The 27,112-nt window shown below is 38.8% G+C and overlaps 1 protein-coding gene across 5 annotated transcripts in view; it reads left to right on the top strand.

Annotated features, from left to right (window-relative positions):
- The window catches only part of rxrba (retinoid x receptor, beta a), a 39,957-nt gene extending 18,106 nt beyond the window's left edge, over window positions 1–21,851 (top strand). For 4 of the 5 annotated variants that reach the window (XM_037545347.1, XM_037545382.1, XM_037545410.1 and 1 more), the window contains 7 exons: window positions 768–928; window positions 1,357–1,486; window positions 4,102–4,234; window positions 15,418–15,459; window positions 16,036–16,127; window positions 16,970–17,075; window positions 18,275–21,851. In XM_037545347.1, coding sequence (XP_037401244.1) covers window positions 768–928; window positions 1,357–1,486; window positions 4,102–4,234; window positions 15,418–15,459; window positions 16,036–16,127; window positions 16,970–17,075; window positions 18,275–18,422 — 812 coding nt within the window. In that variant the 3' untranslated portion in view covers window positions 18,423–21,851. The remainder of the gene's footprint in view (window positions 1–767; window positions 929–1,356; window positions 1,487–4,101; window positions 4,235–15,417; window positions 15,460–16,035; window positions 16,128–16,969; window positions 17,076–18,274) is intronic. The other variant, XM_017708462.2, reaches the window with a different exon arrangement.
- The last annotated feature ends 5,261 nt before the right edge of the window (window positions 21,852–27,112 follow it).

Here is a 27,112-nt window from a genome sequence, read left to right as displayed (position 1 = left end):
TTAAAAGTCTTTGCTATTTTACGTTGGGTAAACCCATTTTGGTATTGCTGCACTATCTTTCTGTGCAACAATGGTGGAATTGGTGATCCTCTTACCATCTTGGCTTCTGAGAGACACTGACACTCTGAGAAGCTCTTTTTATACCCAATCATTTTGTCACTTGAGCTAATTAGTGTTAATTGGTCTTCCAGCTGTTCGTTATATGCTCAATTTCCTTTTTCCAGCCACTTATTGCTACTTGTCCCAACTTTTTTGGGATTTGTTGACACTGTGAAATTTTGATTCAACATATTTTCCCTTTAAAATGTTACATTTACTCAGATTAAACTTTTGATCTTTCATCTATGTTCTATTACAAATAAAATATTGATATTTGCCATCTCCACATCATTGCATTCAGTTTTTATTCACAATTTGTTTAGTGTCCCAAATTTTTTGGAATCCGGTTTTTGTGTGTGTGTGTGTGTGTGTGTGTGTGTGTGTGTGTGTGTATATATATATGTATATATATATATATATATAGATGTGTGTGTGTGTGTGTGTGTGTGTGTGTGTGTGTGTGTATGTATATGTATATATATATATATATATATATATATATATATATATATATATATATATATATATAAATAATGTAAAATATGGGTTTTATTTATTTTTTCCCTTTTTTTCCTACTCTGTTTTCCAATTTTCACTGATCTCATGACTTTCTTTGATTTTTATCTCATCTTTTTTCTCTTTCGTGTTGCTCTTTGCGTGGGTTGCAGCCGTTCAGGAAGAGCGTCAGAGGAACAAAGAGCGAGAAGGGGAAGCGGAGTCTACCAGCGCAGTGAATGAAGAGATGCCAGTAGAAAAGATTCTGGAAGCAGAAATGGCTGTGGAACAGAAAACAGAAATGCATTCTGATGGAAGCTCAGGGACCAGCTCTGTGAGTGACTCACCTGACACACCACAAACTGTTTTAAGTTTTTTTTGGATTTAAAAGCTCCAAATGTAATTAACCGTATGTTGACCAGTATCTACAATGTTTCTCTGCTTTTTCTCTTCCCCCGGTCTCTTTTCCCTTTTTCCTGTCTTCTTTCTCCCTTCCTATTCTTGTCCTCCTCTTCACATCTCTCTTCTTTTCTTTCTTTACCTCTCCCTCGCTTCTCTGCCCTCTCCTTCTCTTGTCACCCCACACCTTGTCTTGTACCTCTCTACCCGTTTCCCGCCTCTCCCTCGCTCTTCCTCTCCCCCCTCTCTCTCTCTCTCTCTTTCGCCCTCTCCCCTTTCCCCTTTTCTCTCTCTCTTTCTCCCTTTCTCTTCCTCCATCCATCGTCCCCTCCCCCATTCTTTCTTTCCTCATCCATCCCACAGCCAAATGATCCTGTCACTAACATCTGCCAGGCAGCGGACAAACAGCTCTTCACTCTGGTGGAGTGGGCCAAGAGGATCCCACATTTCTCAGAACTGCCTTTGGATGATCAGGTCATCCTCCTGCGTGCTGGTAAATGTTAAATGTTTGTACCATTAGTGGATAGGTGGATCATACATGGAGATCACAGCAGATTTTGGCTAATGGCAGACACACACAGACAGGTGATACATTTAAAGGACCAGAATCCAACATGGTGTCCTGTTAAGATGTTGAACCACCATGAGCCACCAGTACAGCTTCATCAATTTGATGGAGCCTTATTGGCTGATAATGCTGGGTTGTGCACTGCAAACATGCATCTGACCTTAGTTCCTGTTTCTGCCATGATGCTGCACAGTGTGTTTTGAAACTTTTGAGAGTATGAAAAGTATGAAATTTATGTCCTCTGCCGTGAGAGCAAAAGCAAAAAATGTAAGTCTCTAACAAGCAGTTTGTAATTAACCTATGAGATTACTATGCCAGTTTATTTGGCAGGATAGTTAGTCATCTTGTGATGTATGCCATAATATGCCCCCCCTCCTTTGTGCTTAATGTATACGCACACTGAAGAGGCAGATAACTTGGGTCAAAAATTGTTCTCACATTGATGCTCCTAACACTAATTTATTTATTTTTAAGAAGTAGATTTGAACATTTTCTATCCTGTTTGCAGTGGAATCCTGCAGGATGACAATGCCTCCATAAATGAGACAAGGCACACGGGGTCACTGAATGGTTTGAGCTGAATGAAAATGACAGGCACCAGATCTCAACTGAGCACCTATAGGAGATTTTGGGCTGACATGTTTAAAGGCGGTCCCAACCTCGACTATCATCAAAACACCACCTGGGGAAATGTCTTCAAGAAGAATTTTGTACCGTGGCTCCAGTGCAGTTCTAGATACTTGCAGAATCTAATTGATTAAACTATTTGAATGTTATTATAAACTAGGTGTTAGACTGGCTCTTAGGAAACTCTATGAAGGTTAAAGGAACAGGATAACTGTTTTTTGACCCAGACCTTTTGTATTTGCCTTTATTTGTGACTGTGCATATCAGAACTTTACCAGTGGCTTTATTGTTGAGAAACTTACTTCTCTGCAGATTCTCGCTGGGCTTATACAAATTCAGTGGGACAAGTTAATCACCTTGTCCCCCTAGAATGTCTTCTTGTAATGTCATTGGTAATTGCTCATCCCTTTTCTTGTAACAAAATATTAAGGCAATAGTTTGAAACATCCTCAAAATTGTTTCAAGGAAAACGATAACTTGCAGAACTGGGTAAATCATGTATCTGTTCTGCTTAAGGCGTATTTCTTTATCATTTATCAATCAAAAAATTTCACTATGCGTTGGATTTCTTTTAATGGTGTCTATTTTTGCAAGTAAATAATTTGAGGTCAATGTTTCCGTACATGAAATTCAAAATTACTTGTATTCCTTTTGTTGCATAAAATATGCTGCAATATAGCTTAATGTCTTACGGAGATTTCTTGACATACCTTAACGTGCTAAATGTGTTTTGTAACACTGATTCTGTTACGGTAGGGTAAATAAGCAGGTAAATTTAAAATTGCCATTAATTGACATTAATTGCCATTCTAGTAGTTAAACTTTTTTAAATTAAACTTCAGACATCAAGTAACAATGAACAAAATCACCAGATAACTGTAGGCTCAACATTGACTGCATATTTATGATCAAGGATCAGCAGGGAAATTATGTTGCCTGCTATTATATTAACATGGGTGATAGACATTTAACGGCCAATAATTATAAAGTTAATTTTTCAGGAGGGGGGGCAAAAACATCTGTTTAGCAGAATTACTCAGAAGCCTCAACAACTAAATATCAAAATTTTCAGTATTTAGCATGTCTACTCTTTTTTTGATGAGACTTGCTTTCAGTATTTCAAAGAAATCTGTAGGGATATTTTCCATGCCTCCAGAATTTAGTCTTAGAAGTTGATTGCATGTTCTGTTTTTCATGTTCCTAGTAACACATTTTATTATAATGAGTTTTGGACACTGAGATTTTATTTCCAGATCTGAAGCAAGAGTGGGACTTGATATTCTGCCATTTCTCAAAGATGAAAACTAAGTACTGTTTATCTGATGGTGACAGTTTTAGTGGTCTAATAAGATATTGCACAGTTAGAATTTTTTCGCTATATCTTAAATAAAGAACTAAATTTAGAAGGACATAGGTTAAGAATTTGAAGTTTTGTAAACTCCTTTTTTTCTTCTGTTTTTGTTTCCCACTTATTTTACTTTGACTTCTCTACTTTTATCTGATCTCAGAAATATCTACTGTAAAAATGGCCATTTTACGCTCGATATATTGTATGTAACGTGTGGTGTTTGCACGCTACTGTAACGAAATTATTTTAACTGCAAAAATGGGGGTATGCCCTTGTTGCACATATAGTCCCTGAAATGACCACAGTGGGAGGTTGACAAATACCATCAATAATTCTCTGTTTGGTGGAGTATGTTCTGTTTTACATGCCTTATGTGAACTGTGACGCACTTAACCTCTTGTGTTTGCTTGCTGTAGCTAAAATTGCTGAAATGGAGATGCAGACTAAATGGCTTGTCTCTGTGAGGTGATAGGAGAGATGTGTCAAATCAGTGGATACTCAGTTTATAAGACCCATTCACTATTTGATATGTTCTAACTCTTTTTCCAAAATCCTTTCATTTTAGGCTGGAATGAACTGCTGATTGCTTCATTCTCCCATCGCTCCATCACAGTAAAGGATGGCATTTTGCTGGCCACTGGCCTCCATGTTCACAGGAACAGTGCACACAGTGCAGGTGTTGGAGCTATCTTTGACAGGTAACTGTTTCCTACACTTTCAGGCAATAGTTGTAGGACACAATGGAAGACCCTTGTTGATGGCATCTCCTTCCTCTTTACAAACATTCAAACAACTGTTTATGTTCTAATAGTCTAATAGTTGTTCTAATAGTTTACTTCTGTTCTATTAGTTTACTTTTGCAGTTGGGAACAGGATTGGTAGGGTTACTTTAAGAAAAAATCTGTTGCAGGTGACAGGTTACCTGTTAAAAATGATTAGTTTCCATTACTTTTGGATTATTTGTCTTTAATTAAAATGTTTAAGTAAAGGAAAAACTATTTCAACAAGACTTTTTAAACAGTAACTTGCCTTATCACACATTCAACACAAAAACTGCACAAAACAGAATGATTATAAGTGAATTAAATGTGCCACTCAGAAAGTCATTAATCTCACTTTTAGTGAAATAATACTATAATACCTAATAAATGAAAACACTTAAAATATGAAGATGACAAATTACAGATTTGTATAACAGAATAATTTGTTTAAGTTTAGACATGTATACTCAAACCTTGACATTCGGAATTCTTTTATTATATTAATATTAAAGTTTTGAGACTAAAGCACAAGGGAACAAGTAATTGATGGAGAATGACACAGTACATTGGCTCAAATGCAAACTACTTAAAAACTATACTACTGTCCTGAGACTTTACTAAAAATCTGTTGTTTTTCATGCCAACATAAAAAAATTCAATCTGGTAGAAATGTTCTTTTGCGACCCCTCATCAACAGTAACAATATATAGAGTCCATTCTGAAATATCTGACTGGCTATTATTTGTTCTATCTGCTAAAAGGCTATACTGGCTCAAAAGGTTTCATGTTGCTGGGTCAGGCTCTGACTTTGATCATAATTTTTAGGCACTCCCTGATCAGCTTTCTGCAGTTGCCCCGACTACAGAAAGTTCACAGTAATCCTAAAAGTTTAAATTGAAATGTGTATTAAGTGGGAACTGATCGTCTTAATTAATGCATATTATCATTTTGCATACATCATTTGAAAGCTACTGAAGAAAGAAATTATGCAAATGAAAACAAAACTAACTTTACCACTCATGAGACTTAATTCACTCTCTTCACGTTTCACTGTTAGTTAAAGCCTGTCAGGTTAAGGGTCTTCAAAAGTTTGATTTATAGCCAGTCATACTTTAGAAATGTATGGAGCAACAAACAAGAATAATGCATTTACTGCCTGATCAGATCATTTCTGCTGCTGTAGAATTTGGAAATCAATGTTAGACACCTGATTCAAGTATCGTCAGGAAAACGCTGTAGATCTCAGTTCTGCCAGTGAAAAAAAAAAATCGTAATAAAATTTCTATAGCTGAAAACACCATGAACTGCTGAAGTAAGCTGCTGCAAGGTGAACACAACAACCAGTATCTGTCTTCTCGCTGTTTGAGGCTACTTTGTTTATTTTTAGTGATGTCTTTACTTGATTCAGGGGATCATGATCAGAACCAGGCATATTTTATTGGATGGAGTATCACCTATACTAAGCCTGATCCTCTTCTGACCCTTTGTTGGAGTTCTTTGTGCTCTGTCTAGGCCACTATCGTAATGAATGGGCATTACTGTAAAATGTTAAAACCGCGGCTGTTATCCACCTGTGCATCTCCGTTCCGCCCACTGATGTGTTGATAATCGCTACGCTGAATCTATGAAAGAAGGGTTCTTATTTCCCATACATTCGTTATTCTATTGGCCTTAAGTATTTAAACATAGAAAGACTTGTCTAGACTAATTGCATATTAGATACACAGCAGTGCATCTAATAGTACCATACATGCTACAGTTACTATTTTTAACTCACATAGTTATAAACTATATATGCTGGTGCATTGTCAGGAAGGTGTGAATATATGAAAAAACAGATAAGCCTACAGCATGCCACTGGAAACACTTCACTCAAAAAAAAAACAAAAAAACACACTTAACGGCTTAAAAGTGATTTTACTATAGCCTTAATTGGAAGCATATCATATTTTACCCAAATTGGGCTGGTTTTGCTAACTTCAATATACATTTAGATACACATTGTGCAACTACAATATCTATAGCAATATCAGATTGGGCCAAGTACTGGCTGATTCTCAGTATTAAAGAGTAACTACACCCTACGACCTTTTTTCATTAAAGGCAGTGCTCTGTAATATAAAATATACCTGCCTTGCTTAAAATGTGAACACATCTTTCCAAACTGTAAAAATGATCGATTTTATCATCAGTTCCACCTCTGCAGTGCTCTGTCGATTCAACTCTGCTATAGGCACTGATAACGTCACACGTCACAGTATGCAAATTGGTAAAATGTTACCGCCACCTAATGACGCTTTGCTTGTGCTGCACTCATTTCCAGCACCTCCTCACAAAGCTGCGATGTGCCAGCTGTCTATACCAACTGTAAATAACTAAATTAATCTAAGCTTAGTTTGTAGTAAAGATGTTGGATCGATTAAATGAGGATTCTTGCAAGTCTCTGTAAAGCTGCCAGTGTTGCATCAGATTCACGGTTCCCTTCACAAATCCCTCGGGCACATGCACTGACTTAACAGACATCAAGCAAGTAACACTGGAACGGCGGAAAGCGAAACAGTTCAGAAAAGGTTACTGGCTGATGTTTGACTTTCTCAGACCTTTTTCCCTCTTTCTGTAGTTCCAGTGTTGCTTGCCGTTGATTGATCTGAATCAGAAGTAACACCGGTAAGTGCCATGAATCTTGCAGGACGATTTAGGGCCACTGCAGCAAACCCTGGCTGACCAGTTATGCAGTCTGCGATCCTGATGTCAAACTGAATGAAACTTAGACAGTGTTAAAAAAAAAAATAAAAAATCCACTTTATTCATCCGGAATGTAGTGCATCTAATATATCAGGACTACATCGAAGGTATATTGAATATACACCCAAGTAACACATAAGAGTGCCTGAATGGGACAGTCATTCTGCTGTGATGACTTATATGAGATGAATTCTCTATCAGCTTAAAACATGCCCAAAAACATTACTGGTATGGGTTTTCCTTACTTTTTTGCAAAAACGTGTTTTTTCAAACCCCTGACGTGACACAACAGCTTTTTTTTTTGCTTTTTTACTAACAAACTAACAAATTACTAACAAGCAGTACATTTTGGCCAGATTTAATTTGACACCTTATTTGGCCATTTTCCAGTGGGGAGGTAGGTAGATGGAACTTTATTGAGCCGGAAGGGAAATTGCACTGTTAGAGTAGCAGGGCATATAATTGCATATTAACTTACACATTTTAGGCAGAAATAAAATAGCAGTAGAAAAACACAAATTGGGCAGAAATAGAAAAATAGACAAATTAAGGTAAACTATATAAACTATATATTTTTTTTACATTTTTAATTAATTTTAAAATTTTTATTACTAAGGTAAACTGCTGGTGCAGTCGTGGGCTGGAGGTTAGGGAACCAGCCTTGTGACTGGAAGGTTGCCGGTTCGATCCCCTGAGCCGACAGGACGTGACGAAGTTGCCCTTGAGCAAGTCACCTAACCCCCAGCTGCTCCCTGGGCGCTGTGCTGCACAGAGATGAAACTTGGATATAATTAGTAGTCAGTGTACAGCTTGTATAACAGTGTAGATTTATTGTCCTCTGAAAATAACACAACACACAGCCATTAATGTCTAAATAGCTTGCAATACAAGTGAGTACACCTCACAGTGAACATGTCCAAATTGTGCTCAAAGTGTCAATATTTCGTGTGACCACCATTATTATCTAGCACTGCCTGAACCCTCTTGGGCATGGAATTTACCAAAGCTGCACAGGTTGCTACTGGAATCCTCTTCCACTCCTCCATGATGACATCACAGAGCTCGTGGATGTTATACACCTTGCGTTCCTCCACCTTCCGCTTGAGGATGCCCAACAGGTGCTCAGTTGGGTTTAGATCTGGAGACATACTTGGCCAGTCCATCACCTTTACCTTCACTTTGATTTGCAAGGCAGTTGTCATCTTGGAGTGTGTTTGGGGTCGTATATCGGAATGTCACAGCACATGATGGAATTCATGTTTCCCTCAATGAACTGCAGCTCCCCAATGCCAGACCATGATGCTACCACTGCCATGCTTGACTGTAGGCAAGAGACAACCGTCTCAGTACTCCTCACCAGGGCATCACCACACATGCTGGACACCATCTGAGCCAAACAAGTTTATCTTGGTCTCGTCAGACCACAGGACATGATTTCCGTAATCCATGTTCTTGGACTGCTTGTCTTGAGCAAACTGTTTGCAGGCTTTCTTGTGCATCAGCTTCAAAAGAGGCTTCCTTCTGGGATGACAGCCATGCAGACTGAGTTGATGCATTGTATGGCAAATGGTCTGAGCACTGACAGGCTGACCTCCCACTTCTTCAACCTCTGCAGCAATGCTGGCAGCACTCGTGTCTATTTTTTGAAGCCAACCTCTGGATATGATGCTGAACACATGGACTCAACTTCTTTGGTCAACCCTGGCAAGGCCTGTTCTGAGTGGAACCTGTACTGGAAAACCACTGTATGACCTTGGCCACCATGCTACAGCTCAGTTTCAGGGTGTTAGCAATCTTCTTATAGCCTAGGCCGTCTTTGTGGAGCGCAACAATTCTATTTCTCACATCCTCAGAGAGTTATTTTCCATGAGGTGCCCTGTTGATTATCCAGTGGCCAGTATGAGCGAATACCCAAACATCAAATTTAACAGCCCTGCTCCCCATTCACACCTGGAACCTTGGAACTCCTAACGAGTCACATGACACCTGAGAGGGACAGCGACACAATTCGGCACAATTTGGACATGTTCACTGTGAGGTGTACTCCTTTGTGTTGGTAGCTATTTAAACATTAATGACTGTGTCGAGTTATTTTCAAAGGACAGTAAATCTGTACTGCTATACAAGCTGCGTGCTGACTGCTTTGTTATATCCAAGTTTAATTTCTATAGTGTTTTCCCCATGAAAAGATATAATAAAATATTTGCAGAAATGTGAGGAGTGTGTACTCACTTGTGTGAGATACTGTATAAGAGAGTATATGTATTTACATGAGAGCAGGTGTTCCACTAAGTGGTATGAGGTAGTTACAACAAAGTGTCCAGCTTGACTCCTACAACAGAGCCAGCCTTCCTAACAAGTTTGTTAATACTGCTGTCCCAGCACGCAACATAGCACTGGCTACCACAGATTGATAGAATGTCCATAGGAGCTTTGTGTACACACCAAAAGAACTCAGTCCTCTCAAGATGTACAGGTGGCTTTGGCCTTTCTTGTACGCAGCATGAGAGTTACAGTTCCAGTCCAATTTGTTGTGCAAGTACTTGTAGGTCCACACCACCTCCATGTCCACTCTATCAGTGGTGACTGCTGACATGTTTTGACTTCCTAAAGTTCAGCACCATCTCCTTAGTCTTACTGATGTTCAGCTGCAGCTGGTTCAGCTTACACCAGTCAATTCAGTCATTCAGCATTTCTGAAATGAAATTCCTAAAATGTACATTTATGTGTGGAAGTGTCTACCTTTAGTAATCTAAGGCCTCTTTTCCACTGCAGGGCCGAACAGTTCTGAGCACAGGGTGTAACTATTCCAGTGGCGTTTCCACATAAACACGGTTCGACATGGAATGCCTAAAAACCGGGTTCATTCATTTTATCAGTATAGATGATAAAAACATACAACATAAACGATAACACATGACAAAAATGTACAACTACAGTATTGCCTCACTGACAGTGATGTGACAGCCAAAATCGACCTGTTTTGTAAAGCTTTAATCACAATGCCTCCCACTGCATTATGTTCTCGGCTCTAGCAATCCGACGATTAAAAACACCTGTTTAGAGGATAAAGATGCGTGTCTGAGAGCTCAAATTCAAACGATTGTCACTTCAACAGCAGAGATAAACACAATTTTTGTGTGGTGCATTGAGTTGTGCCATTTAGAGGATAAAGAAGATGAAAGCATGCCAAGAGACAGGAGTTGGAGTGACGGACCAAATCAAACATGCTTTTGTGGTGGGTGGTGTGTGCATGGCGATTAGCCTGTTAGCATTTGTGCATTTTTCTTGGGTATTTCCTGGTTCTGATTTAACAGTACAACACATGGAAAAAGAAACCATAACTGGTCTCGTGAGTCCAGTTCAATGCAGAGCAGTCTGGTATGGCTGTACTTGATAAGGAAAAAGCTGCCCAAGTTACACAGAAGCGCCACTGACACTTCAGGCAGTGATAATTACCTACATACATAGTTCTTAACCCAAATGTATTCATTGTTTTTCATAATGGAATGTTAGCTGTCTAGTAATTTTGTAGTTGTAGCAGCTAAAGTTGTAGCACCTAAATTGTCTTACGCTTGTGGAAGGTAGCTAGCTTGGTGTTTTGCAGATTAGGTAAGTTAGCTAATTAAACTGGTTAAGTCAGTGCACTAGGCTTTACAAAAATCTAATGAAAATTACCGCCAGCAAAGCCAGAGTTCTAAAATGGGGGCAGTTGTGGACTGAAGGTTAGGGAACCGGCCCTGTGATCAGAAGGTTGCCTGTTCAATCCTCAGAGCTGACAGTACATGACTGGGGCATCCTTCAGCAAGGCTCCTAGCCCTCCACTGCTCCCTGGGTGCTGTGGATAGGTCTACCCACCACTCCGGGCAAGTGTGCTTACTGCCACCTAGTGTGTGTGCTCACTACTGTATGTGATGTGTCACTTCACAGGTTAAATGCGGAGGTGAAATTTCCCCATTGTGGGACTAATAAGGGTTTCTTAATCTTAAAATAATTGCGCTAGTATAATGCACACATACATATGCAGTGTGTTCCACGGATTTGAAATACACTTTGGTGCCACACTGACTCTAAAGAATTAATAAATAACTTTCAGTAACATAAGTTTTAATTATTTTTAAACAACAATTTTAATCTGCTACTGCAAATATTTTTTTTTTTTTACTGTTTTTTTTTTTGGTATGTTTTCTGTGTAGGTATGATGATTACATACAAATATTAAACACTTATTAACAAGCTGTCTGCTTTGAGTCTGTGATGTATCTTTTATTATGCTTCTTAATTTTTTTTTTCAAGTCTTTAAATGTGTTATTAGTGTAACTGCAACTAGGCATTCTTGCAAACCTGGAGAAAGCAAATTCAGCAACAGCAGCTTTGCTAGGTAACGTACTTTTTGCAAGTGCCCCTGTTTACATAGTGGTCAAAATAAAACCACATTTTTTTTAAACTGCAAGCAAAAAAAAAACAAACTGCATTTTGTGCGGCTCCTTAGTGGTTGTTTTTAGTCGTGTATCTTAGCAGCAGTCACACGGCTAGATTTTGGACATTGCCAGGACTTTATTGTCTTTGGTTGCAGAGGCAATGAATAGGTCACTTTGGAGCATGTCACATTAAACCTTCATAGATTTTAACTCATGATAACTTAGCTGTTTTTGTCTGTGACGCCATTGTCATGACAGTTATACAGTATATCAACAAATATAACCTTGAATATATTTTTATTAAATGCTTTTTAAAAATATTACAGTGTAATATGCTTTTTAAAATTGTATGACTGTTTTCTATTGTTTATAAAATAAACTTTTTTTAAGAAGTCTTAATTTTCTTCTTAATTTTCTTATTTTTTAAAATAAATTATTTACAACAGACAAAATGCTTGTCTTTTAATAAGGTAAAATAAATAATACATTTAAATAAACAGTAAATAAAGCTGTTCTTACAGAGCATTTCATGCTCTTGTGCCATCAGGGAATCGATAACCACTCTTTGGGTTTGTTTTATTTTTCCTCATGGAATTTTGTTGGGAGGTTAATTCAAGTGATTTTGTTTAGTCCTGCCACTTGTTTCCACTTTTGATTTGTGCCACAGACTCACTGAATATGAGACATTGTTTATGAACCTGAACCGAGGAGAAAAGTGCTGTTCGTTCAGTTCTTTGTTTCCAGTTTCATTCTTTTTTTTAAACACTGTTTTCATTGTCAACTTTCCTTTTTCAACAAGCCATGTTATCGCTTTACTACTTTACTACTGGCAGTAAATGAAATGAAAAATTTCTAACACATCTAACCCTGTTTCCCCAAAGCATGATACTTGATAGGTGTGGGTAAGCATGGTAGCTAACTTTGTTTTATTTCCTTGGAAACTAATTACCTCCAAAGATTGCGGTACTTATCTAATCAATGGTCTGTATTTGATGTAATATAACAAGACAAGGCAAGCCTATTTTTCCATGATCAGTGTCAACTGCATGGCATTTGTCAGGCAATATACTTTCAACCCCCTTAAGATTTAGATTTGCCTGGATTACAAATGACACTTTTTTGCCATTTTGTAATTTAAGAGATTGACTAAATATTCTGTGATAAAAATGATTAACCTAAAAAACTGTTTGACTGTGCGTTTAGTCCCACAGTTGAGTTACAGTCTGTCTCAACCAGAATCACTGAAAAGTTTGCTTTTGGATGAAAGATCTTTTACTTCAAATACAGTTGGTCAGACTGTAGGTAAGCTGTGAAAGTTAAGACCAATGAGCATTCTAAGTAGATAAAGTTGTAAGATTTGCACAAGAAAGGGAATGGCTGTTTGGATATCCTAGTGAGCACGAGATCGCTTGTGAAGAAGTGGAAGCTGCATTATACCACCCAGGCTCTGCCTAGACAAGGCCGTCTCTTTTAACTAGCACTAGAATGAATGTGCACCAGTCAACTATCAAGCTCTCTACATGCAACTTTAAAAATGGGTTCCAGTCAAAACGGCCATCAAGTGCAAGGATTTTTTTTTCTTGTGTGCAATGCATAGTTCTGGCGAGTTTGGAGTGAAGAAACACCAGTGACTTGCACGGAGTTCTGAGCTCAGCCACATGAAACATAAAACATGGAATGCACTTGCAAGCCAGGCTTTCTTGTCCTACATCAGTGCTTGACATCATAAATGCTCTTTTGACTGAATCGGCACAAATTCCCACAGGGACACATTTAAAATTCTTGTGGAAGTCCTTCCTAGAAGGGCAGAGGCTTTTGTAGATGCAAGAGATGCAAACTCCATATTAATGCCAATGGTTTTTAGAATGGGATGTTCATCAAGCTCATATAGGTGTGATAGTCAGGGCTGTGTATACTTTTGGCCATGGAGTGTATGCAAATGCAATAGAGGCAGGTGGAAAAAAAAGGACAAACCAGTTGTTCCCTCAGTTGTATTGATGGTGTTTGAGGGCGCTGCACCAAAAAGTGGATCAGAACGTTGCCAACAAAATGCCCCCCAAATGTAGTTGTGGACAGAGTGAGGGACATTTGCTCTTCTGTTTTTCCTTACATATCGCATCATTACGTGTGTGCTTTTGAGTACAATTTTCAATCCTTTTACTGATCTCTTCCCTGTAGGGTTAAATGCAGATGCGACTTTAAATCACTCACTGTTCCTATTGAAACGAAAGCCAGATGAGTAGTCTTTGTAAGTGGAGCTGCTGCACCTGTCTGTACCCCAATAATGAACCTTTTTGCCATTTAATCCAAAAAAAGGTCAGCAAGCCTTGCGTAGCGTTTTTACTCAGGATGTTAATTGTATCATGTTTCTCCACTCATTTCTTACACAGACATACAGACACTGATAAGGGCAACACTGTGGTGTACATACACATGTATGAAGTCAAAGACTGTCTCCTCTGCTTGTGGGAAGTACCCAGCCCCTTTTGCTGACGCACTCTCCCTTTGTCACTCCTCAGCAGTGGCTAATTACACAGCAGTTACATTGTTAAAAGGCTAACATTAAGCACACATTAGACTCCAGCTTTTTATGGTTAGCATTAGAATACATTTTGGAATAACTGGTTGCAGGCTGTTGTTTCAGATTCACATTTTAAAATTCCCCTGCTTTGGTGGGCTTTGATGTTCAGTAGGCCTGGGCGATATCTATAAACAATTATTGCAATGTCTTGTTAGGGTCAGGAATATTGTTTATCTATAGCCAACCATTTGCCACACCTCCCTATAGTTTATTCTGCTTTGTCTTCTTAGTTGAGCTTTCTTTTTTTTTTTTTTTTTTTTTTCGTAGAAAATAAACTATTTCATGTCTTAAAATTTGTGACTGCCAACACACATTCAATACACATTATTGATCTGATGTGCATTCATGGCTTTTTTCAATGATGTACACAAAAGGAACTTGCAGAAGTGAAAGGAGAATTTTTAGCTTGTTAAACAAGTGTATGAATTACACAGCCAGGTTCATGTGATTCATATGTAAAAGAAATGAGAGTGGATCATTTTAATACTCCTTGGTCAGTAACAATAATATACAACATATTACATATTACATATGTCTAAACATTTTATTAAAATTATTTCAAATGATTTGGTAAGCGGTTTAAAAATTAAGCTATCAGTTCTGTTTTCCAAATATGCAGTTGTCGTCTCAAGCAAAGACATCGAGCTGCTGGTAAATAATAATCATCAGATTTCATAGCCCTGTCGCCCAGCCCTAATGTTCAATCAACTTAATTTCTCTATTGTAAACCTATGTTTCATTTTTTTTTTTCTTGGTGCACAAATAGGGGTTAATCATTTATCTTTCCTGCTCACGCAATGGATTTATAACAATGAATAGTCTTGTATTGTCTGTAGCTGTTCTGACTTTCATGGTGCTTCATTGTATGCCTGTTTTATTACTTGCACCATTACTATGTGGTTGTGTTTCTGCTTAACACTCATACAGTTAATGACCTTTATTCTTATTCTAGACCTTTTCATGTACTTGTTCTGTTTGGACATGACTAATCTGTAGTGCATGTAATTGGTCATACACTGTTCTCAGGAGTGGGAACATCAGTAGCCCTTAACATTTGCTTTCATGCTGCATAAATAAAATTTAAAAATGTAAATTTTTTGTTCATGTTCAGAATTTTTAACCTTTAGTGGCATATCTCTTAGGTCTTCATTTTGTCATTGTTAAGTTTTCTTGCTGCTTTGCATAGCTAATGCTACAAGCCAGTGCCAGTATGAACAGGCTGTCTCCCTCTCAACAATAGCCTGTAACTTGTTACTCCTTGAATGGGCCCTTTTGTTAGTGCACACGGAGTCAACTCTTAAATGGGGGAAATATCAACAATGTAATAATCTGTGTATTGACATTGTAATAACACATTGTGATTGAATACACAGGGAGAGTGCGCACAATGCAGAGGTTGGGGCCATATTTGACAGGTAATGATGCTACACCACATGGCATAAATATTGCAAAAAAAACAGCAAAAAGCAAACACATCATCTTGCAATCTTGTTTATTTGATACTTGAGTGTACAGTTTTTTGGTTGGGGGCTTCAAAGTCGACCTGTCTGTTTATATCAATAACAGGTCCTCTGTGGCAGCAGGCTAACGTCTCTCTTGCAACCCTCATGTTGCCATTAATGTGTTAGCTAAATCTAATTGTTCAAGACGTGTTGTTAAGATCCCATGTTTGTTTTTTTTGTTTGTTTGTTTTTTTGTTTTTTTTTTGGATTTGTCTTGTTATAACCTGCCTATTCAAATGCTGTTCACAAAGTTGGGAGACTGACTGAAGACTTTAGTACTGCATGTTATTCATTTGCTGAAGTGTGCCAATTAGCAGAAGAACTGTGTGCCCTGTTCTGATCTTTGCTGTGGTGCCAAACAGAGGATAAATTTAAATATAGCCTTCAACTTTAACAGATGTCACTCCTCCTTCCTTTCCCCTCATTTTCTGCACTCTTGCTTTTTCTTTCTTCTTCCTTCCTTCTCTCTTATTTTGTACTGTGACACAGGGTGCTAACTGAACTAGTGAGTAAAATGAGAGATATGCAGATGGACAAGACTGAGTTGGGCTGTCTGAGAGCCATCATCCTTTTCAACCCAGGTACTACAATTTAAACCTTTTTGCGTATTCATTTGTGAATTCAGAGCTGATTTTGTTTATTAATTGTAATGTTTTTGTACTTTGAAAAGCATAATTCAGCATAATTCAGTTTTTCTCCTAGCCAGGTGGTGAACACTTATTGTAGCGCATATTATTGTATAATAATAATGAGTTCATTTTGAGTGGTCAAATATATATCAGGGCACAAAAATCATGGCCATTTAACATTAATGATTATAATATTGTACATAAATGTACATGCTGTGATTATGATATTTACTGTGTGTAAAAAGACCTAAAACTTCCTAACCGATTTGAAATCCCTGTAACACAGGTGTGTGTGTGGCTTATTCTTTATATAAAACAGCAATACAAAAGATCTATACAGTATAATAAAAACAATGTTTAGAAAGAAAACATAATTTAGATGAATGAATAATTTCATGAGCAATGGGAACTGTTTACATGTTTAATAGCATGGTGCTACTGGAGTATTTCACCATGGGTTTGAACATAGCTGAACCAGTCAGATCTGCTATGTGATGATCTTGTACCACACTACCAATAATTTGGCATCACGCAGTTCAGTTAATTAAAAAAATATATTATTTGGGATTCCCAGTGTCGTAGTGCCAAACCAACAGTGGTGTACTTTCAGTTCCCCACACTGGATTTAATGCTACTTAAGGTAGACTGAGCCCAAGCATGAGCATTTCAAGCTTGCCGAAGTAGGAGGTTTACTTTTACTTTATATGTACACAATATGTGATTGAAAACATGCGTGCATTTGTTTGGCTGAAGTAAGGTGCAGTCATTCAGTTTTGTCCGTCTGTATTTCACAGATGCAAAGGGGCTGTCCAGCCCGAGTGAGGTGGAATTGCTCAGAGAAAAAGTCTATGCATCACTGGAGGCTTATTGCAAGCAAAGATACCCTGACCAGCAGGGCAGGTACAGAATTCACATAATTTGTACTCATTTTTTGACCCATTTTGTTTTTTAGAAAGTGGCTAGGCTAGCTGTCAAGTGAAATGAGAGGGTGCAGCTACACACTCCTCATTAACAACTCCTTTCAGGCCAAGCAAAAGCTGTAGCCTACTTTATAGCAGCTTTTTAAAGTAACTAGTAGCCAAAATCTCTGACCAATCAGAATGTAAAATATTATTTTAAACGAAGTAGGTAAAAAAAAAAGTTTAGTGTTCCTTTTTTGCACGATAAAGTGATTTTACTGTAGTATATTGAAGAAACTGGCAGCTTAGCATATCTTACCTTAATTTGTTGGTTTGACCAACTTTACAGTACAGGAAGCAAGCACTGTGCGGCTCTATTTGTTAAAAATACAAGTATTGATCAAGCTCAGTATCAGTCGATGCTGATAGGAAAAAAATATAGAATGTGTTCAAATATTAGAATATGGTCATTCTTTTTTGGATGGTACATTTTTTTTCCTCATTTGAAATATTAGATGTATTAATTGATAGAACTGTACACTTCAGCATCACCATCACTACAGGAAAGTGCATTTAAGGTTCAGAAGAGCCATATAAAAATCTGTCTGAAACGTGTGTATGTTTATGTTCATACTGGATGTGCTTCTTGATCATCTTTGCAATAAATTTTATTATCCAAATGTATTTTAAGACATTTAAATTTTGATATAATTAATCAATTATTTGATATAATTAATTTTGGATTAATTATTGTTTAAGTATAACAATTAATATTACACACACACACACACATCTTCTAAGCCACTTCTCTGTCTCTGGGGGAGCTGGAGCCTATCCCAGCTGTCATTGGGCGGAAGGCAGGATACACCCTGCACAGGTTACCAGTCCATCACATGGCAGACAGACATGCACATTCACTCACACCTAGGGGCAATTTAGCATGTCCAGTTGGCCTAACTGCATGACCTGGAGGAAACCTACGCAGACACGGGGAGAACTTGCAAACTCCACACAGAGAGGACCCCGCTTGCCCGGCTGGGGAATCGAACCTTGGCCCTTCTTGCTGTGAAGCGACAACGCTACCCATTGTACCGCCCAATTAATATTAACAGAAATATTGAATATTGCTGCACTGCTAATAATTTGTTTTTATATCATGCACTGTGAATACAGTCTGTGTTTCTATTACTTTGCCACTAGGTTTGCCAAGCTACTCCTCCGGTTGCCAGCCCTGCGATCCATTGGCTTGAAGTGTTTGGAACACCTGTTCTTTTTCAAGCTGATTGGTGATACTCCAATTGACACCTTCCTTATGGAGATGCTGGAGGCTCCCCATCAGTTGACCTAATGTGGAATGAACTCGACCCACTTAAATCCGGTTTGCACCAGGGTTTACCAGCTTCTTGGACATTGGGGCTTCACTGTGTCTCTGAGTTAAATCTCCTGCTCACACCATCGTTTATTCTGTCCTCCTTTTTTCCCCTCACTGCTTTGTCGCCTATGCTGGAATAGCCCTAAAAGATTTTCACATTTTTAATTTGAAAAATGATGCAAAAAAAAAAAAACATGCAATTTCCGGTTAAGACTTTAAACAGGGACGCATTGCACAGAAAGATGTCTTCAAATGATATACAGGTTATGAAGTTTATCTTAAGATAGGCTTCAGTTTTCTATGTTATCTTCCAATTCGAGAGTATTGACAATGATGTTCATGTGTTTTGTTTATTTTTACATGCTACACAAAAGCAGTTAAAATTGACCAAATGCATAGCTCTATTGACCAGAGCATGAAATTTCATTAGATGAACTTGCATTGAACATCCCTCTTGGCTACGAAATTAAGCGCAGACAATGCGCTTTTGCAGACTCTTTAGCTTACATGCCATTCTGGGGCTTATGTACTGTACTCATGAAATGAGTGCATTGGAATGCAGCATGGAAAATTCAGGATCTTCTAGTCTGGCCTGTACAAACTGCTAGCCAGGGTTTTTATGAACAAAATGTATGTGGGATGATTTTAGTGTGTTCGACATTCATTTTGGTGATATCCAGTGGAGGGTAAAAAGTAGAGCTGGGCGCTATGGCAAAAATCGAATAGCGTAATACTTTGCATGAAACGTCTTTTATTTTTATTTTTTTTTAAGGCATCTGGTCAGTTGGAACAGAGAAAAAAGAACCAGTAGTGCTACATAAAAAAAAATACTATCAACAACTGTGAACAATGGTTTTTATCCCATATTTGGCCTTGTGTTGCACTAAATCCAGTTATATGGGACTAATTTTGCTCTGTTTATAATGAAACATGCAGTTGATCAGTGTTCATGTACTGATGATATCCACAACATGGTCAGAAAATCATAACATACTCTTTTGTGACAATTTATCATGAGAATGATAAATATTGTCATATTGCCTAGCCCTAGCAGAAAGGCCCAGTGAGAATTTTGTAGAAATTATTGAATGGGTTGTTTTGGTTTTTTGCAGTTTATTCTGTAAGAAGTGACTGATCTGTTTAGCTTCACAGTTCCAGGTGTTCTCCATGTCTCTCATGTGGTCCATTGCTTGGATTCTTAAAAAAAGAAATACACTTGACCCCAGAGACATACATTCTGTGTGTATTGGTTGGTCGGTCATTGACCAACAGAGGTGACCAGCTTCTCTCTTTCCAAAGATATCTACTCTGCTGGTGGTATACTACTGACTGTGTTCAACCTGATGGCCGAACAAGCCTTATGAAGGACATTCATGATCGATCTGAGAGATTTTATACATTCCATCTGTATTGGTGTCTGTGCATTTCTCACATTTGCCAAAACCCCAGAGCCAGATTCACATATGGATTATTATGCATTTGGAGTATCTGGTGGAAATTTTTGATAAGAATAATTGTTCTGTAATCAGGAGTTAAAACCAGCATATGTCACAGTCTATGCATCTGAGGAATACTTGCATGAGATGGCACAATCTTGCACTTCCTCATGTGCACAATCCACGAACAAAGTACTTGCCAACTATAGGTGTATGTGAAGGAGTGTTGATGCACATTCTAAAATCTTGGAAAAGTGTACTAGCTGTAAGAAAAAAGAAAAAAAATCATGTATATAAATATCATTCTGCAGGCTATATGTCATCCAAACAAAGCAATCTCTTCATCCCAGGTGCTTTTTCTTCCTGAAAGTTTGGAAGCACATGCCAAGCCCAACATTATTTATTTATTTTGTTTTAGTAGTTAATAATTGATATTTCGGTGGATAGAATGGAGCACGGCTGTCCAGCTCTTGTCCTGACAGGCTTCTGTCTAGCAGAGTTTGGCAGTACCCCTGCTGCCCCGATCATATGTGTTCATACATACTAGAATTCGTCACTCTCGTTAGTCTGTGACTCCATAACTCTCCCATTGCATTTGTAAACATGTAGAGATCCCTGTTTGTCTCAAAAACAAAAAAAAGGTTATGCAGTGAGTTTCATCTGCTAATGCAGTTAGTGCAAAGTTCCCCCATTGTTTCCAAAGGCCTGGTGAAGCAGTGGTCTATCAGCAACTTCTGGTTAATTTGCCATTCTTTACTTGGAATTTTTATCAGGGGCACATTTTACATCCTTTGTTTTCATTTTTCCTCTCCTTTATGTAACAGTTGCCCTCCTGGCTTCCAAAAATTCATACTGCACTGTACACCTTCATGTCTACTGTATTCCAGGTGTTTCATTTTTTTATATTGCCAGTGCTAGATTTTTTTTTTTTACTGTCCTCTATTAAACAATGGTACTGTAATATCTTTATCCTTGTGATTTAAGTTCTTAGTGGGAAGGATGTGTAGTTATACATACAGATTTTGTGGACATAGGTGGATGTGTTATTTTGAATATATCCCCTTTGTTCTGTGTGAAAGTTTGTTTGTTTGTTTTCGAGCAGTACCCCAGTATGCCCAATCAGCCTGCATTTTTTTTAAATACAGAAAGTGATCAAAGTTGTACAGTGGAGCTTTGACTAAGGTTGGCTGTTTAACCAGACTAAAAACTCTTGAAGTGCAGTGGCCCTCAACATGAGTTACTTGATTAGGGTTTGCAGAACTTGATTATGCTGATTTCTCATGGATCACACTAGCTGTCTTTTTTTATATGTACAAAATAAACAGTCCTGTGATATGCCTGAAATTATATAGCAGTGCCAGCCATGCAGGTGTCAAAAAATTCTGTTTTACCACCCTTATGCAGTATGTAATCATTAAGAAGGGTGAAATCATGGAATGCACCATTTTAATTTAACATTTTTAAACATGTTCCTCCTTCTCTGCTATGTCTCTTATGTGGAAAGTGCTCGTGAGCTTGTCCTGAAATATGCAAACTGTGGACCAGCGAGAAAGTGCGGGTGGTTTTATATTTCTCAGTGTATGCGCATGTTTAAGGCAGCAACAGTACGTTAGTAGAGGAAGTACAAAGAGCTCTGAAGCAGTTTTTCGAGCCCTAAACTTAAAACTGAAGTTGTTCTTTGCAATTTACTCACGGAGGACAAACGAATTCAAATGGGGCAGACAGTTGAGAGCGCTGGCCATGAGACATAAGTGGGGGAAAAAACCGCTTCTCCTGTATTGCCAAACTATTTCGTGCATTCTGAGTGTTTGCGTATTAAACTGCACAAAAACCACTTAGGATCGTTTCAGACGTCTATTTCCGCGGCACAGCCTTTAATAGACTGGCAGTTCTATAAATGATGGGCTGTACAGTGAGTGAAGATGTTTTTCCTGTTGTGTCATGTCTAAATAAAGGTTTAAATATTGTAGATTTTTTTTATGTTTCCTTTATGTGTATTTCTCCTCTCCTTCTCCATCATCCGTTCCTACTTAAATCCCAGGTTTTGAGAAATAATCAACTCATTGAGCTTTTTAGCATTACAGTGGAGCATCAGACACACTAATGCACGACCTTCTGAGCTCCACACCTGCAGCGTGCTCAGAGTCGCTGTTGTGAGCGCGTCTCCCGTTCAGTTGAGATTAGCTACTAAAAGCGCACGTGTACCTTTAGATTTCCTCTCTAATCCCGCCGAGGTTCACACAAAAAGCCAGAATTTACTTCTCCTGAGAAAAACAGCGTCTCGGTTGTACAACGGTAGGTGCCAACTAATTCAGCGCCCCCCGCCGCCCCACTCCTAGACGTGGAATGGTATGGTCTTCAGTCCAGCAGGACCCCAGGGCCCTGGGTGGTGGGTGGCGGTGTACTGCTACGTGTAGCTCGCTGGAGGGAGCACTTTTCAAGAATTGCGCGTTTTATATAACCTGCGAAATAGCTGGTGGAATACTGGCTGGTCTCACTTTGGGTTAATGAAGCAATGACTGTTGGGATCTACTGGTTTAGTTCGTCCTTTCACGGCTTTCTCCACAAACAGGACGTTGCACACAGCCTGGGGCGCATATTTTGAGTGCGGATAAAATAAAATAATAAAAAAAAACTAATAATAATTACAACAACAACGAGTCGTTCTGATGCTTGGATACTAAAAACAAAAATAATAATTGCTGCAATGGTATTTTTTTCTTTAGAGCTTACTCCATTGTTGTCGTTTTTGTTGTTAAGTGCTCCCTTACCGCTGTAAATATTGCATAATATAAGGGCAGTCAGGTGCTCTTAAAGTAGCACCTAATAGTAATGGTAACACGTTTTATAAAAATATCATGTAATCCAAGAGGAGGTAACCATTTAAGAAAAGCACATGTTTGATTGCAGGTGGTCTTTTTAAAAATGAGTTAATAATAAGAGGAAAAAAAAGTCTTGAATGTCATCCACTTTCAAATGACGTTATCACAATTTTGCATGACTTCATGTTGCCGTCTGGTCCTGCGATGACACACGCAAGCAACGTGCATCCCTGCTTGACACGTTTTGCTCAAAATTTGTACTCGATGATTGGAGCTTAATAGTCCTAGGCAGCTGCCTGTTTAACTGGTGTGGTAGGCGAGGGTAATGGTAATTAGTATGAAGTCACAAATCATGTATCTGTTTTCTCTCTTTTATTGTAAAAGAAAACCTGACCACTTCCTCTTCTTTCCTATTTAAAATAAAACATATCTTAAATCATATATAAGGAAAGTAAGATGTTCATGCCTGTTCAAGTCACTAGGGTGAAAAGTAATACAGTTTCCTGGCTGGAGCTGGACGCGGCCTTCTAATACACAATCTGAGGCAGGAAAGGACGTCCTCAGATGTGGGCCAAATGAGCCAGGCTTGACTTGGGTATTCCCCAAACGATGACTTAAAGAGTAACTACACCCTAAGATGTTTTTTTTCCATTAATAGCTGAAATGGATTGCTCTGTGATAATAATATACACCAGCCTTGCTTGAAATGTGAACACATCTTTCCAAACTGTAAAAATATAATTTTCATTGTGGCCAGTTCCACCTCTGCAGTGCCCCTCTGGTTCAACTCTGCTACAGGTGCAGATGATCTGTCACAATATAAAAATCAGTCCACCAATGTTACCACCCCCGATAACCACACTCTAGCTGAGCTAAACACCCCCAGCACCACCTCACAACATTGTGACAGGTGCAGATGTCTGTAACAACTGTAACCCAATTAATCTGATCTTAGTTTGTAATATGATTAGCACATTTACTGATAATGTTCAACGTATGATTAGGTAACCTGAAGAAGTGTCCATATAGCTGGTGCATCCGATTCATGTTTCCCTTCACAAATGCAACCGTTGGGCATGTGCACTTACTGAACAGAAATCAACGGCAAGCAACTCGAACTACGGAAAGCGAAAAGGTTCAGGAAAGGTTCATGTTAAATTGCCATTATTACTGGCTGTGTCAACCTCTCAATCATAAGCTTTTCTTGAACTTTTTCAAATTTCTGTAGTTCCAGTGTTGCTTGTCGTTGATTTCCATCCCTTGTTTTTCCCACAGAGCCCCATTAATTTTTGCCCCCGCACAAATTATTTCTTTTGCCTGACACCTACCAAATTGCATGTACTCATAGAGGACAGGCCCCCAAGCTGTAATCCACTGCTGAACCACACTCCTCTGTGTATTGTTTTTTCATCCCTCGTTCCTCACAATGACTCCCATTCATCTTCGACCACAGAGAAGCCCTATTATTTCTTTACCCAATAACCACCAAACTGCATGTATTCACTCAGAGCAGGTCCCAGAAGTCTAATCCACAACCATACTGACCCACACTGCTACATATGACATTTTTTCATCAGCTGTTTCTCTTATAGACTTCTATTCATTTTTCAAGCAACATAATAATATCAACACAATAAACAGCCCATACACCATGTTAATTGCCCATAGCAACACCTTATCAATAACTTGGGTTACCACAGTAACTGCCTGGCAGCACCTTATCAACCATCTAGGATACCATGACAACCACATAGCAATCACCTGTGATAACATAGCAACCGCCTAGCAACACCCTAGCAACCACGTAGGATACCATAGCAACCACCTAGCAACATCTGAGCAACCACCTGGGATACCCTAGAAAGCACATAGGATGCCAGAGCAAGCATCTGGGACAACTTCACTGCAACACTTTAGCAACTGCCTAGAATAACATAGCAACTGCCTAACAACAAAACACCACCTTAGCACTCAGCTGTAATACCATAGCAACCACCTAGCAACACCTTAGCAGTCACCTGGGATATCATAGCAACATCCTAACAGCACCCTCATAGTCTAGAATTCTATAGCACCACCTCAGCAGCTACCTGCAACACCCTAGCAACCATGTAAACTGCCTGGCATCACCTAAGCAGTAGTTTTCAAATCTTTAGTTTTTAAACTAAGTACTCTCAATGTAAGGTTTAGGATGGACTTTACATTCAAACCTATGATTGAAGATACGTTCAGCTGGTGCTGACATGTGACCATGTGACATTTAATAATAACAGTAGTATGAAAGTTTAGCTTTCTCACCAGAGTAAGCTATTTTGTATGTTATGCAGTCTCAGGAACAACATCCAGTCTTGACGTGGGGACAAAACTGATGTAAAAACTGATTTTACCCATCATAACTGATTTTACCCCCTCAAGCAACTTAGTCATGAATACAAAATCTTATGCAACAACAACAACAATAATAATAACAATAACAATAATAATAATTATTATTATTATTTCCTCCTGATCACTATCATATCAATAATCTATTGTTTATTATTCAGAAACTATTCTGTTGTTTTAACTGATATTATGGAGGCTACATAAAAGTAGTTATTGTAATTAAATAGATTCAGTAATTAACTTTCTGTTATGACAATCAAAGAAAATATCTTAATCAGTCCGATCAAAGCAAAATTCAAAAAAGGTTTTTCATTGGATCATATATGAACAGTTGTAGACTAAAGCACTAAAGATGGTTGTCCATGTCTCGGAAGCAGCTGTGCTAATTTATAGTCTGATCAGCCCAGAAGTGTAAGCGATCAGAAGTTTAGTATATAAAGGCATCAGTTACATAGTTTGATTTCTGTGACAAAGGTTAACATTATGTTGAACATCTGTGAGCAAAGTGAAGACATTGCATTAAAATTACCCAACAAAAAGAGCATTTGTCTAGGAGCCCCATACTTAGCAATGGTCTCTGCTGTGCCTTTGATGTTGCCTCCAGATTGAGATCTGGGAAATCTTTTGGCCAGGGAAGCACCCTGAAGTCTTCATCGTGCTCCACCAACTGTTGCCGAGCAAAGTGTGAGGTGTGGCAGAACACATTATCCTGCTGAAATAAGCCACTGCCATCAGGGAATACCATCACCATTAAGGGGTGAACCTGGTCTACAACAATGTTTAGATATGTAGCACCTGACATGTACAATACTTCAGTGTTTTGCAGTGGAACAATGCCCAGCGCATCACACTTCTTCCACCAGTTTGACTTCTCCACATGGGTTGTTCTAGTGCCTTCACCTCCCCAGGCAGACAGGCAACACACCTACCTGGCTGTCCATGTAATGTAAAAGAAAATAAGACTCATCAGAGAAGATGACCTTTATCTTTACTTCAAGGTTCAATTCTGACGCTCACATGCCCATTGTAGGAGCTTTCCACTGTTGACAGGGGTCAGAAAGGGCACTTTGACTGGTCTATGGCTATCCAGCCTCATACACAGCAGGGTTAGGTACATGTGACGTGACACATTCCTTGAGTAACTATCATTAAAAAAAATTCTGTGAGTTCTGCCACAGTAGCATTTTCAGACCACAAAAGCATAGACTTTGTTGCCCTTGGACATTGATGAGCCTTGGGCCTCCAACACCCCATCACCGATTCATGGTTGGTCCTTTCAGTGGCCACTGTCAATACCATCACATATGCTTTGCAATTTCAGAGATGCTCAGACCCAGCCATTTTGCCATATTTGTCCTTTGTCAAAGTCACGCAGGTCTGCTGCCTGCCCATTTCAACATCATGACTATGAGAACCAACTGTTCGATTACCAACAAATTGTCATGCCGCAGACAGATCCTCTCAGTGTTCTGAACTCCATCTCCTAAGATACTTTGGGAGAACACGTGACCTCAGACTTTCTGACAGCGTCGGAGTCCAGAGCGGACTCCATTTCCCAGGAGACTCTGGGTGATCACAGGTCTGGTGACGATCAGCCACACACCCGGTTCCAATCACAATCGCCAGATTACTGACTCTCCACACCTGTGTTAGGTGATCATGTGCCTCACGAGTATAGTACTTAAGCCCGGGCTTTAGCTAGCTTTCATTGTGAGGTATTGTTTCATTTATGAACTTGCTGAGTGGTTTCCTGATTTACCTGTTCTTGTTGTCCTGCCTGACTCTTTGCCTGTTCATTGCGACCTTGATTCTTGCCTTGCCCCTTTGGTTTTGTTTGCCTGTTTTTGGATTCCTGGTTTTGACCTTTATGCTTGTTTTGCTTATGTTGCATATTGGGTTATCCGTTTGCTTTTGTCTGCCTGGTGTCATGATCACTCTGGTGATCATATATGCTGTTCTGGTTTCGATCCATGCCTGCCTCTGGACTTCCCCACTGTTTCACGTAAATAAATCCATTGTTTTC

This window comes from Pygocentrus nattereri, chromosome 1 (genome assembly GCF_015220715.1).
Source record: "Pygocentrus nattereri isolate fPygNat1 chromosome 1, fPygNat1.pri, whole genome shotgun sequence".
Classification (NCBI taxonomy): Eukaryota; Metazoa; Chordata; class Actinopteri; order Characiformes; family Serrasalmidae; genus Pygocentrus; species Pygocentrus nattereri.
The sequence above is the reverse complement of the archived record's forward strand: the minus strand, read 5'-3'. Positions and strand labels throughout refer to the sequence as shown.